The sequence below is a fragment of the Mustelus asterias genome, chromosome 1 (assembly GCF_964213995.1).
Source record: "Mustelus asterias chromosome 1, sMusAst1.hap1.1, whole genome shotgun sequence".
Classification (NCBI taxonomy): Eukaryota; Metazoa; Chordata; class Chondrichthyes; order Carcharhiniformes; family Triakidae; genus Mustelus; species Mustelus asterias.
Genome location: NC_135801.1, coordinates 3,756,577 through 3,769,335, shown reverse-complemented (window position 1 = coordinate 3,769,335; position 12,759 = coordinate 3,756,577). Strand labels below are relative to the sequence as shown.

General features: G+C 48.7%; 1 protein-coding gene across 5 annotated transcripts in view; it reads right to left on the bottom strand.

Moving 5' to 3' along the window:
* Nucleotides 1-12,759, bottom strand: part of rufy3 (RUN and FYVE domain containing 3) — a 70,480-nt gene that overhangs the window by 14,758 nt on the left and 42,963 nt on the right. For 3 of the 5 annotated variants that reach the window (XM_078205553.1, XM_078205614.1, XM_078205675.1), the window contains exons 11-12: nucleotides 11,212-11,379; nucleotides 5,475-5,572 (exon numbers count right to left, since the gene is read on the bottom strand). In XM_078205553.1, the coding sequence (XP_078061679.1) occupies nucleotides 5,475-5,572; nucleotides 11,212-11,379 (266 nt within the window). Of the gene's footprint in view, nucleotides 1-574; nucleotides 1,794-5,474; nucleotides 5,573-11,211; nucleotides 11,380-12,759 lie in introns of those variants that run through there. The other 2 variants (XM_078205740.1, XM_078205802.1) reach the window with 1 other exon arrangement.

Here is a 12,759-nt window from a genome sequence, read left to right as displayed (position 1 = left end):
ATGGGCAGGTTAAAATCTGGTTACATTTTGGCAACAGCCTACCTCAAGATTCAGGTCGTTGTGTTGGAACACCCAGACATGTGCACTAGTTAGGCCAAGTTTAGCCAAGATCTCATTGAGTTGTGGAGCAGGAAAGAGGGGCTGAATGGCCTCCTCCTGTATTTCACAGAGCAGTTTAGGCACCTAATCCCTTACAACAGAATTTACCCCAAACGGGATTGTTTGGTTTAAGCACAGAGGGCTACAAGATTACAATTTTTGCAAAGGAAGAAATCCCAAAGGATGATTCTCAGCATCGTACAGTTTTATATCACAGGTCAATTGCTTGAATGCTGTAACGGCAAACTGTTTAATGTGCATATCTCAAAGTATAAAACTCATGCACACCTGTTCTCAGTAGAAGCATCTGTTTGCCCAATAACACTATCAAGTTAAGTCTGGCTGCAAATTACCCCAGCATTAATCACATGAACTGTTGTGTCCATCACCCCACCATCTCTTACAGCATTCTCAACACTAATTTCATTTAACTTGATCCTATATAGCATCATCACCCCCACCTTCATCCTGTTTGTTTTAAATATAAGCTTCTGGACCATCCCGTTCATACACTGTTTTATAGGATGAATCCTTAATCTAGCAATCCCGCTATCAATCTACACTTACTGAAACCAATAACAATTGGTAATGCTGCTATCCTTAACCTAGGAGTGTCTGCGCAATAGATTTAAACCCACTCGCCCACTCCCACACATCTCACTTGCCTTTTGCGAAGTGCTTTTAATAAATTCAGGTCAATGCAAAGATGTGCGGGTTAGATTGATTGGCCATGCTAAATTGCCCCTTAGTATCAGGATTAGCAGGGTAAATCTGTGGGGTTAGGGCCTGGGTGGGATTGTTGTCAGTGCAGGCTCGATGGGCTGAATGGCCTCCTTCTGCACTATAGGGATTCTATGATTCCAAAACACTTTCCAACATGTCCAACAGATGACATTTGGCAAAACAAAAAAGGCCAAACTCAAGTGGCCAAGGGGCAAAACAGAGAGGACAGGGGTTTGGGGTTGAAATTCAGAGCCTTGATCGGTCTGTATCTGTGAAATCCAGCCCACTCGAACCAAAACCACTGGGCATTCCTGTGACCCTACAACAAAGCTGAAGGGCAAAAAATAAAAGGCTCATCATCGCATTCAAAGCTGTAGTTTGTGGCTGGGAAGTCTGCCAACACCGAGATCACTCCCAACACAAAGCCAAGCTTTTTAAAAACTCTGTCAGCTGAAACTTTATCAAGGATAACGGTGAAAGGAGTCTGATAATAAGGCAAATTCATTGTACTCGTTTCATTCTATTATCTTGGTCATTTAAGGTTCCAACGATGTATCAAGTTGGCCAAGGCCAATAACACATGGACCCCGATTCAAAAACCAAACAAATTGACAACTACTTTGAAAGGGAAGCTTTCTGTTGAAGGTGGCAAAGTATTCTTGAGGAAATCATACCACTCTCACACCAGTAAAGAAACCAGGCCATGTAAATGGCGGCAAAAAAGGGCCACCTGTGAAACATGAATTATTCAAATACTATAATAATAAACTTCTTTGTGGTTGATTTTTAATTGGAAAAAAATGCTTCACTGCAAACTGCAACCACAACTTTATATAGGTTTTCTCCTCCGTTGCCAGGTTAGTAGAATGTCTTCTCTCTCTCTCTCTCTCTCTCTCGATGCCTAGTGTTTCTGCACCAGCTTCCCAGCTGCAATGTTTAGATTCCTAGCTTGTTTCACCAAATCATTTTCACTTTTTGAGAGACAGGGTCATCAGCAGGGGAGAAGGTTGGTAAAAACATCGCAAAAACCAGAGGAGGAGGGATGATGAAGAAAATAACAAAAAAAGTTAAAGGAACAGGAGAAAGAAAAAGAAACAAACACAGTAAAGAGCACTTTCATTAGCAAATCTGCAGGTTGAAATTCTTTTTCCATTGTACTTAAGCAGTCATATTTCAAATCATCAATTCCTGCACGCTTGCAGTCCCGGATATTTACAAGGTAAACCTGATCAACTTTCCCTGTTAACTCCACACGTCCCCGGGTGGTTTCCTCTCCCGCAGGAAGCACAGAGGAGTCTAAAGCTAGAGGGCATAGGTTTAAGGTGAGAGGGGAGAGAGGAGCAATTATTTTCACACAGAAGGTGGTGAGTGTCTGGAATGAGCTGCCAGAGGTAGCAATAGAGGCGGGTACAATTTTGTCTTTTAAAAAGCGTTTAGACAAGTTACATGGGTACGATGGGTATAGAGGGATATGGGCCAAATGCGGGCAATTGGGACTAGCTTAGGGGTTTAATAAAAAAGGGCGGCATGGACAAGTTGGGCCGAAGGGCCTGTTTCCATGCTGTAAACCTCGATGACTCTATATAAAGCCTGATAGGGGAGGAACAAGAGGACAGCAAGGAGAAATTATTTCACCACATGTACATTTCCAGAGTTCGATATTCGCTGCCGATATTGCAATGTCTCTGGCTGCAGATCTCCGCTACTACTGGCCAGAATGGAGACGGCCGATGGGGAAATTATCCAATCATTGCTGACAGGGATCGGGTTTATACACTTTTTGTTACAATCCTCCACTGACTGTATTTTGCTGCAGAAGTCACTCTGCGGTTATTTGCTGCAGCTTTAGTCATTTGTTGCAGCTCACAGGGACTCTTTTTCAATAAACTCTACAGAGTGCTGTTTAAATAGAATCAGTTTTCCCAGTAAATGGACTGTTCTGTAAAACAGACTGGTTGCTGTGAATTCGGCTCTCAGCCTTGTCCCACTGCCGACTGACTGGCCAACTTGATCTTGGTTTCGGAAAAGATTCGGCACAACATCGTGGGCCGAAGGGCCTGTACTGTGCTGTACTGTTCTATGTTCTAACACAGTGGCATTGAAGGAAACTCTGTACAAAGTATGATCCATCTGGGTAAGGAGCGAAAAGAGCTGACGTTTCGAGTCCAGGTGACCCTCTGTCAAAAACCGGACTCGAAACGTCAGCTCTTTTCTCTCCTGACAGATGCTGCCAGACCTGCTGAGATTTTCCAGCATTTTCTCTTTAGGTTTCAGATTCCAGCATCTGCCGTAATTTGCTTTTATTTCATGAGTGCAGCCACGTCCATTAAGACTGAAGACGGAGGGCGGGCTAAGAGTCATTAAAAAATAAAAACTTGTTCTCTCGCCTCCTCAAAGAGGCATAAATGTGGAGCCCATCTCTCAGAACGCGGCTTATATCATAACCATCTAACTTTCAAGTTTGGTTTGTTGTTAGCAGAATGAGGTAGAAGCGGGTGCAGGACAGCGGGTGCAGTAGTGTAGAAAGATTCGCAGGGCAATGGGGAAGGAGCGAGATTAATCAAGGTGGCTCTTTCTGGCCAGCACAGACACAATGGGCCAAATGGCCTCCTTGTGTGTTACACGATTCCACGTGAGCTACCAATGAAATTACAATGGGGAAATCCAGGTGGAATCTGGAATTGAAAAACTTGTGACAGCATTTAAAAGAAAACGGGAAATAAACTTAGACAAAATGCTTCAGAAGGGTTGACGAAGGAAAAGCGGTAGATGTGGTTTACATGGAGTTCAGCAAGGCGTTCGATAAGGTCCCCCATGCATAACTTCTCGAGAAAGTGAGAGGGCATGGGATCCAAGGGGCTGTTGCCTTGTGGATCCAGAACTGGCTTGCCTGCAGAAGGCAGAGAGTGGTTGTAGATGGGTCTTTTTCTGAATGGAGGTCGGTCACCAGTGGAGTGCCCCAGGGATCTGTTCTGGGACCCTTGCTGTTTGTCATTTTCATAAATGACCTGGATGAGGAAGTGGAGGGATGGGTTGGTGAGTTTGCCGACGACACGAAGGTTGGTGGGGTTATGGATAGTTTGGAGGGATGTCAGAAGCTGCAGCGTGACATAGATAGGATGCAAGACTGGGCGGAGAAGTGGCAGATGGACTTCAACCCGGATAAATGTGTAGTGGTCCATTTTGGCAGGTCAAATGGGATGAAGGAGTATAATATCAAGGGTAAGGCTCTTAGCAGTGTAGAGGATCAGAAGGACCTTGGGGTCCGGGTCCATAGGACTCTAAAATCGGCCTTGCAGGTAGAGGAGGTGGTTAAGAAGGCGTATGGTGTGCTGGCCTTCATCAATCGAGGGATTGAATTTAGGAGTCGGGAGATAATGATGCAGCTTTATAAGACCCTCGTCAGACCCCACTAGGAGTACTGTGCTCAGTTCTGGTCGCCTCATTACAGGGAGGATGTAGAAATTATTGAAAGGGTGCAGAGAAGATTTACAAGGATGTTGCATGGATTGGGTAGCATGCCTTATGAGGATAGGTTGAGGGAGCTCGGTCTTTTCTCCTTGGAGAGACGAAGGATGAGAGGTGACCTGATAGAGGTGCACAAGATGTTGAGAGGTATAGATCGGGTGGATTCTCAGAGGCTTTTTCCCAGGGCTGAAATGGCTACTACGAGAGGACACAGGTTTAAGGTGCTGGGGAGTAGGTAGAGAGGAGATGTCAGGGGTAAGTTTTTCACTCAGAGGGTGGTGGGTGAGTGGAATCGGCTGCCGTCAATGGTGGTGGAGGCAAACTTGATAGGGTCGTTTAAGAGACTTCTGGATGAGTACATGGGACTGAATGGGATTGAGGGTTATAGGTAAGCCTATATATAGGCCTAGGTAGGTAGGGACATGACCGGTGCAACTTGTGGGCCGAAGGGCCTGTTTGTGCTGTAGTTTTTCTATGTTCTATAATTTATTTTGCTTCCTTTTAGCTAAATGTAACGTTGAAGTTGGTTAGATCTTTCCTAGCCCTGTGTCATATTTCATCTTTTTAATTCCACAGTTACACACACATCCTCATTCCCTTGTGATCCCAAACTTAGTTTACGTCATTCCCATGCTGGGATAACTTTGAAAGTAATTTCTTGGATTAAGGCAGTGCTAATAACACAGTGATGTGTGGTCACAAAGCATGAGGGGTAAGGTGGGATTTGGAGAATCTGTGAGGCACCCCGACTGGGCCATGACCCTGACTGCACGCACAATGAAGGGGTGGGGAACAATAAAATAAAATGAATCTGTACCACACCTCCGTGGTGCCGATATCTTGTCACTCTTTGCCTGCCTCATTCACGTCCTTGACGGTCACAATCAGAGAAATGTAGGCGAGTACTAAAAACATTGGAGGCACCACACTGCTTTGTTTATTCAAATAAACATTTCCAGCCCTGGTGATTATTCCACCTGGGATTATCTGAGCTTTTATTATTGAAGCCAGCATTCCCGAGTGGAAAATCACCCAACCCCTGTTTGCAAATCCAAACATTCATGTTTAGACACAGGCAAGTTAGTCGCAATGTGAAACCGTGCATTCACAGCACCTGGTGTTCAAAGGATGGGCTGAAAGCCACTTACTGAGCAACAAGCTGTACAAGCACTCTGATCATTTACCTTTCTTCCAGCTGTTTGATGGTACAGTTCATCTGGCTTGCTTTCTCCTCCAAGCGAGCAATGATTTCATTCTTCTGTCTAATCACATTATCAGAGCCCTGTGACATTTAAAATAAATTGCAGTTCACAATAAAGTGGGAAACCCCCCCGTGCCCCCCCCCACTCGCTCACATCCCCCCGCACTCCCCCCACTCGCACACATCCCCCCGCACTCCCCCCACTCGCACACATCCCCCCGCACTCCTCCCACTCGCACACATCCCCCCGCACTCCCCCCACTCGCACACATCCCCCCGCACTCCCCCCACTCGCACACATCCCCCCCGCACACATCCCCCCCGCACTCCCCCCACTCGCACTCCCCCCACTCGCACACATCCCCCCCGCACTCCCCCCACTCGCACACATCCCCCCGCACTCCCCCCACTCGCACACATCCCCCCGCACTCCCCCCACTCGCACACATCCCCCCGCACTCCCCCCACTCGCACACATCCCCCCGCACTCCCCCCACTCGCACACATCCCCCCGCACTCCCCCCACTCGCACACATCCCCCCGCACTCCCCCCACTCGCACACATCCCCCCGCACTCCCCCCACTCGCACACATCCCCCCGCACTCCCCCCACTCGCACACATCCCCCCGCACTCCCCCCACTCGCACACATCCCCCCCGCACTCCCCCCACTCGCACACATCTCCCCGCACTCCCCCCACTCGCACACATCCCCCCGCACTCCCTACTCGCACACATCCCCCCGCACTCCCCCCACTCGCACACATCCCCCCGCACTCCCCACTCGCACACATCCCCCCCGCACTCCCCCCACTCGCACACATCCCCCCGCGCTCCACCCACTCGCACACATCCCCCCTCGCTCCTCCCACACATCCCCCCGCACTCCCCCCACTTGCACACATCCCCCCTCGCTCCCCCCACTCGCACACATCCCCCCGCGCTCCCCCCACTCGCACCCATCCCCCCGCACTCCCCCCACTCGCACACATCCCCCCACACTCCCCCCACCCCCCCGCGCTCCCCCCACTCGCACACACCCCCCCGCGCTCCCCCCACTCGCACACATCCCCCCACACTCCCCCCACTCGCACACATCCCCCCGCGCTCCCCCCACTCGCACACATCCCCTCGCACACATCCCCCCGCACTCCCCCCACTCGCACACATCCCCCCGCACTCCCCCCACTCGCACACACCCCCCCGCGCTCCCCCCACTCGCACACATCCCCCCGTGCTCCCCCCACTCGCACACATCCCCCTGCGCTCCCCCCACTCGCACACATTCCCCCCACGCTCCCCCCACCCGCACCCCCCCACTCGCACACATCCCCCCACGCTCCCCCCACTCGCACACATCTCCCCACTCGCACACATCCCCCCCGCGCTCCCCCCCCCCACTCGCACACATCCCCCCGCGCTCCCCCCACTCGCACACATTCCCCCCACGCTCCCCCCACCCGCACCCCCCCACTCGCACACATCCCCCCACGCTCCCCCCACTCGCACACTCCCCCCACTCGCACACATCCCCCCCGCGCTCCCCCCTCACTCGCACACATCCCCCCGCGCTCCCCCCACTCGCACACATCCCCCCCCGCACCCCCCACCACCCCACTCGCACACATTCCCCTGTGCCCCCACTTGCACACATGCCCCCCCCCCCCCGTGCCCCTGCTCCTCCCCGCCCCTCCACATGCGCACATCCACCCGCGCTTCCCCCACTGGCACACATCCCCCCATGTGCCCCCCCCCACATCCCCCTGCGCTCCCCCATTCGCACACTCATCCTCCTCCCCGCCCCTCCACATGCACACAACCTCCCCACCCGCATTCCCCCTGGAATCCCCCACCCGCACACACCCTCCAACACAGAAATCACCCAGCACTCCCTCACCCCCACCCACCCAAGCCTATTTATCTGCAATAAAAATCGACAGCTGAAAATTTAATTTTCTTAAAATCAAAAAGGCTGAAGTCCATTGCTGGTCAGAAGGGAAATGTTTGAGGAATTTCCCCAGTTAATCACACCCAGAGACTACGCTGCTTTAAGTGACCGTGATTGATTTTACAATGTTATCTGCGTCATCTAACTATCCTTCACTGATTAAGTAAAGTTTATTTATGAGTCATAAGTAGGCTTACATTAACATTGAAAATCCCCTAGTCGCCGCACTCAGGTGCCTGTTTGGGTACACTGAAGGAGAATTTAGCACGGCCAATGCACCTAACCAGCACGTCTTTCAGACTGTGGGAGGAAACCGGAACACCCAGAGGAAACCCACGCAGACATGGGGAGAGTGTGCAGATTCCACACAGACAGTGACCCAAGCTGGGAGTCGAACCGAGGTCCTTGGCGCTGTGAGGCAGCAGTGCTAACCACTGCGCTGCCGTGCCACCCCTGGATGACTGTATATAGGAGAAATTGCTCTTTTTAATATCTAGAAATAGATTCCTTCCAGGTGAAACAGTGATTTACATGTACGTCTTTCAATTTAGGTAACGGTTTTCGCTGCGCACAATGCTCCCCCTCTGCCCAATCTGCAGGCATGATGCCGAGTCTCTGGTCGCCTGTCATTATCTCTCCACCTTGCTCCCACTGACTTCTCTGTCCTCGACATCCTGCAGCTCTCCAACGAGGCTCAGTCAGCCGAAGGAACAGCCCCTCTCCTTTCGATCGAGCACTTTACAGCCTTCTGGAATTTAACAGATTGTAAACTCTGCCCCCATTCGCTTCCTTTCACTCTTTAGGTTTCAGTTTCATTTCCCCCTCGTGTTCTTTTTGCTTTTGAACAGCAGCTGTTAATTATTCTGCCATTTACACCTCTTCTGGACACATCCTTCATTTGTCCCGCTCCCATCATTGGCTTTCCCCCCCCCCCGTCTGCTGTCCTATCACAGACCATCTCTTTGTTCCTCCTCCACCTTCATGTGCTTGAAACCAGACGTGGTTTCCAACCAGCAGTGAGTTCACAGAGACGGAAACGTTACCTGTTTCACTCTCCACAGGTGTTGCCTTTGCATTTCCAGCATTCTCTGTGTTTATTCTAAACAGACACCGTTCCCTGTTAAGATGGACTGCTTGCTGCAAATGGGAAGCACAGTGGCACAGTGGTTAGCACTGCTGCCTCACAGCGCCAGGGACCCAGGTTCGATTCCCGGCTTGGGTCACTGTCTGTGTGGAGTCTGCACATTCTCCCCATGTCTGCGTGGGTTTCCTCCAGGAGCTCCGGCTTCCTCCCACATTCTGAAAGATGTGCTGGTTAGGTGCATTGACCATGCTAAATTCTCCCTTAGTGTACCCGAACAGGTGCCGGAGTGTGGTGACCAGAGGAATTTCACAGTAACTTCATTGCAGTGTTAGCCTTACTTGTGATTAATAAATAAATAAACAAACTTTATAAATAAATAAAATAAATCCTACCCAGGTCCTGCCCACTCCAACTCACTGGCCAACAGAGTGGTGTTCCACAGACACTATGCACAAAGTCTGCTTGGATTTTTCAATTTCTTGGGTGAAACCGGCTAGCATTTACTGCCCATTCCTAATCACATTTGAGAAGGTGGTGGTGAGCTGCTTTCATGAACTGCAGTTTATACACGTACAGTGCTGTTAAGAAGGGAAATACAAGGCCCAGCGTTTGAAAATTGGAGAATAATGAAATACTAAATAGGATTCTAACCTCTGGTGAAGAAAAGCTCTAATGGTCATTGTCCGCCAGCACACTAGAGCAGTGCGAGGTGGTATCTGGATTCACTTACTGGCAACAGTCCATTTATTAAACTAGAACGAGTGCAGAAGAGATTTACTAGGATGCCACCGGGACTTGATGGATTGAGTTATAAGGAGAGGCTGGATAGACTGGGATTTTTTTCCCCTGGAGTGTAGGAGGCTTAGGGGTGATCTTACAGAGGTCTATAAAATAATGAGGGACATAGATCAGCTAGATAGTCAATATCTTTTTCCAAAGATAGGGGAGTCTAAAACTAGAGGGTTTAAGATGAGAGGAGAGAGGTACAAAAGGGTCCAGAGGGGCAATTTCTTTCACACAGAGGGTGGTGAGTGTCTGGAACGAGCTGCCAGAGGCAGTAGTAGAGGCGGGTACAATTTTGTCTTTTAAAAAGCATTTAGGCAGTTACATGGGTATCGAGGGATATGGGCCAAATGTGGGCAATTGGGACTAGCTTAGTGGTTATAAAAAAGGGCAGCATGGACAAGTTGGGCCAAAGGGCCTGTTTCCATGCTGTAAACCTCTAGACTCTAAAAGTGAGGGGATGGCTAATGGGGAAAGAAATAACCTTCGTTTGGTGTCTCTGCAAAAGGCAAAATGGACAAAAACATTAACATCCATCTTTTATTTTTGCATCAGAAAATTTGGATCATTGAATTGAGACCGATCTGCTTCCCTTTGTGAAGAATTTCAGCAACTTAATATCTGATGTAGTGGGTGAGAAATAGCAAAGATAATTCTCCTCCTACCTCTGTTAGTTGGGAATGAAGTATCTCAGGTTTACATCTGTCGAGGTGACTACCCTGCAGGCTAACGGAAACTTTCAAAACAGGCTGATGTTGGCTTCTGGGTATTAAAGGTTACAGAATCGAGGCAGTTCGATGGAGTTGAGGTTCTGATCAGCTGTGATTTAACCGAGAGGGTGGAATGGGGTTAAGGGCTCAATGGCTTCCTTTGGTGTCAGTTCTTCAATGTGGAGCACCCGTACCCTTCAAACAGACAATGCTGACCTCTCGTCAAGGAGATACTCACCAGGCGGTCAATTCTTTTATCATGAATGCAATTGCTGACGAGAGTTGTTTGTAAGAACATTTAGACAATTGCGGCCTGGTTCACTTGTTTTAAGTGTCTAAAAGGTAAACTGATAATTCTTTTATTCTACACTTATCTCAGATACCACAAGTAATGTTCACCCATAACCCCGTGCACTTGTTGACGCTACGGCAGCTCCTGATCCTGCAATGCTTCAGTTATGAAATTCTCATCCTGGTTTCCAAATCCCTTCCCTCCTCTGTAACCATCCCCCAGCCCTACACAACCCTCAGATCTCTGCACCCCTTGGATTTTAATTGCTCCACTTCTTGTGGTCCTGCCTTCAGTTGTCTGGGCTCCAAGCTCTGGAGTTCCCTCCCTAAACTTCTCCGCCTCTCTCTCCTTGAATACGATCCTGAAAAGCTGACTCTTTGACCAAGCTAACGGAAACCGAGGGAGGCAATGGTCTAGTGGTGTTATCACTACACTATTAAATCCAGAAACTCGGCTCATGTTCTGGGGACCCGGGTTCGAATCCCGCCACGGCAGATGGTGGAATTTGAACTCGGTTTTAAAAAAATCTGGAATTAAGAATCTACTGATGACCATGAAACCATTCTCGATTGTTGGAAAAACCCATCTGGGTCACTAATGTCATTTAGGGAAGAAAATCTGCTGTCCTTACCCGATCTGGCCTCTGTGACTCCAGGGCCACAGCAATGTGGTTGATTCTCAACTGCCCTTGGGCAACTAGGGATGGGCAATAAATGCTGACCAGCCAGCAACACCCATGTCCCATGAATGAATTTTTTAAAAAAGCTTTTTGTCACCAATACATATGTCTCCTTCCAGCTTGGTGTCAAATTTGACTTGACAACCATTGCTGTGAAAGTGTCCGACTACATTAAATAACATACAAAATGGAAGTCATTGCAGCATTGTCTCACTATTTCTTACCTGAACCTTTTGGGAGAGTTCGTGGTTGAGAGACTGAACATCATCCAGTTGCTGTCTAAATGTTACCAACACATCCTGCTTGTCACAGATGTCTTTTTCCAGCATTTTCATGGCCAGTTCCATCTCCTGTTTCATACCAATCTGAACTTCCAGCTCTTTTTCAACGTCCTAAACCCCACACAGACACACAAAGTGAACATTCTCCTCATCCATTACTGGTTTTTCATTTGGTATTTCAGCTACGTTGGTACAGCACAGAAGGAGAAGCCATTTGGTCCATTATGACTGTGCTATCTCTTTGAAGGAGTTATCAAATTAGTCCCACTCAGTGCCCCCACCCACCCCCAACTCTTTCCCACAACCCCCAATTTTCTTCCTTTTCAAGTATTTATCCAATTTCTTTTTGAAAGAAATTACTGAATCTACTTCCACCGGAGTAAATTCAGACAGAATCTTCCAGTGTAACAGCTTGCATGTGGGGAAAATAACTCATCTCCCCCCTCCAGATCTTTTTGCCAATTATCTGAAATCTCAGTCCTCTATTTACCAAACTCCTAGCAAATCTTTCAAAATCAAAGTGCTTGCTAAGTGCTTATTATATACAAAGCAATTACTACTTGACCATTTCATAAAAATTACATTCCTGAAAGAACACAATCACCATGAAAATTACTCAGTGTTGCAAATCACAGACTAGTAACACAATTCTCCCCCTTCCATCAATTTCAGCCTAGTCCCTAACCCCAAAAGAACAAATTACAAAATGATTTTGTACCCAAGAATGTAGCTTCCTGTGGATAAAACCCAAACAACAGCTTTGTTTCAAAACCTATTACGTTAAGTGTGACCGCAGTAAAGATTACTCTAAATCAGGGGTCTCCAAACTACGGCCCGCCGCGGGCCACATCTGGCCCGCAGCCAGTGGGGCGGGACGGGATTCCCGCTGCCGAAAACACTCCCGCGTCTGGAACCCCGCCGCTGACTCAGGATCCGGACGCGGGGACGGAAGCCACAGGCCGGACATTTGCTGCCGCTCCACGCGGTGTCTGATGGACCCATGGGAATCCCCGCCCTCTTTACCGGCCTATTGTCCAATCAGAGCTGCCGTCCTGTGGCTGACAGTTCATTAAACGAATCAGCAATTGAGACATCTGTTATCCAATTGCCGCTCTGCATTGACTGAGTGACGGCTGTTTTATCCAATCCGTAAGCTCCATCTGTCCGAAATGAGCGAGAACAATGACAATGATGGCGGCAATTCAGACCAATTCAGTTATGGAAGGAAAAAAGAAAAGAAAAGTGGACAGTGAGTGCCGCCTGTTTAATGAAGAATGGGGTGTAAAGTACTTCTTTGTACAAGCAGGTGATAAAGCCTTGTGTGTCATATGCAACAAAACTGTTGCAGTTTTGAAGGAGTACAATGTACGTCGGCACTATGAGACCAAACATGAAGCAAGTTATTCCCAATTCACAGGAACACAGCGTTCGGAAAAATTTGAATCGATGCAACGCAGGTTGCTTTCCCAACAAGCTTCTTTTACGCAGAAG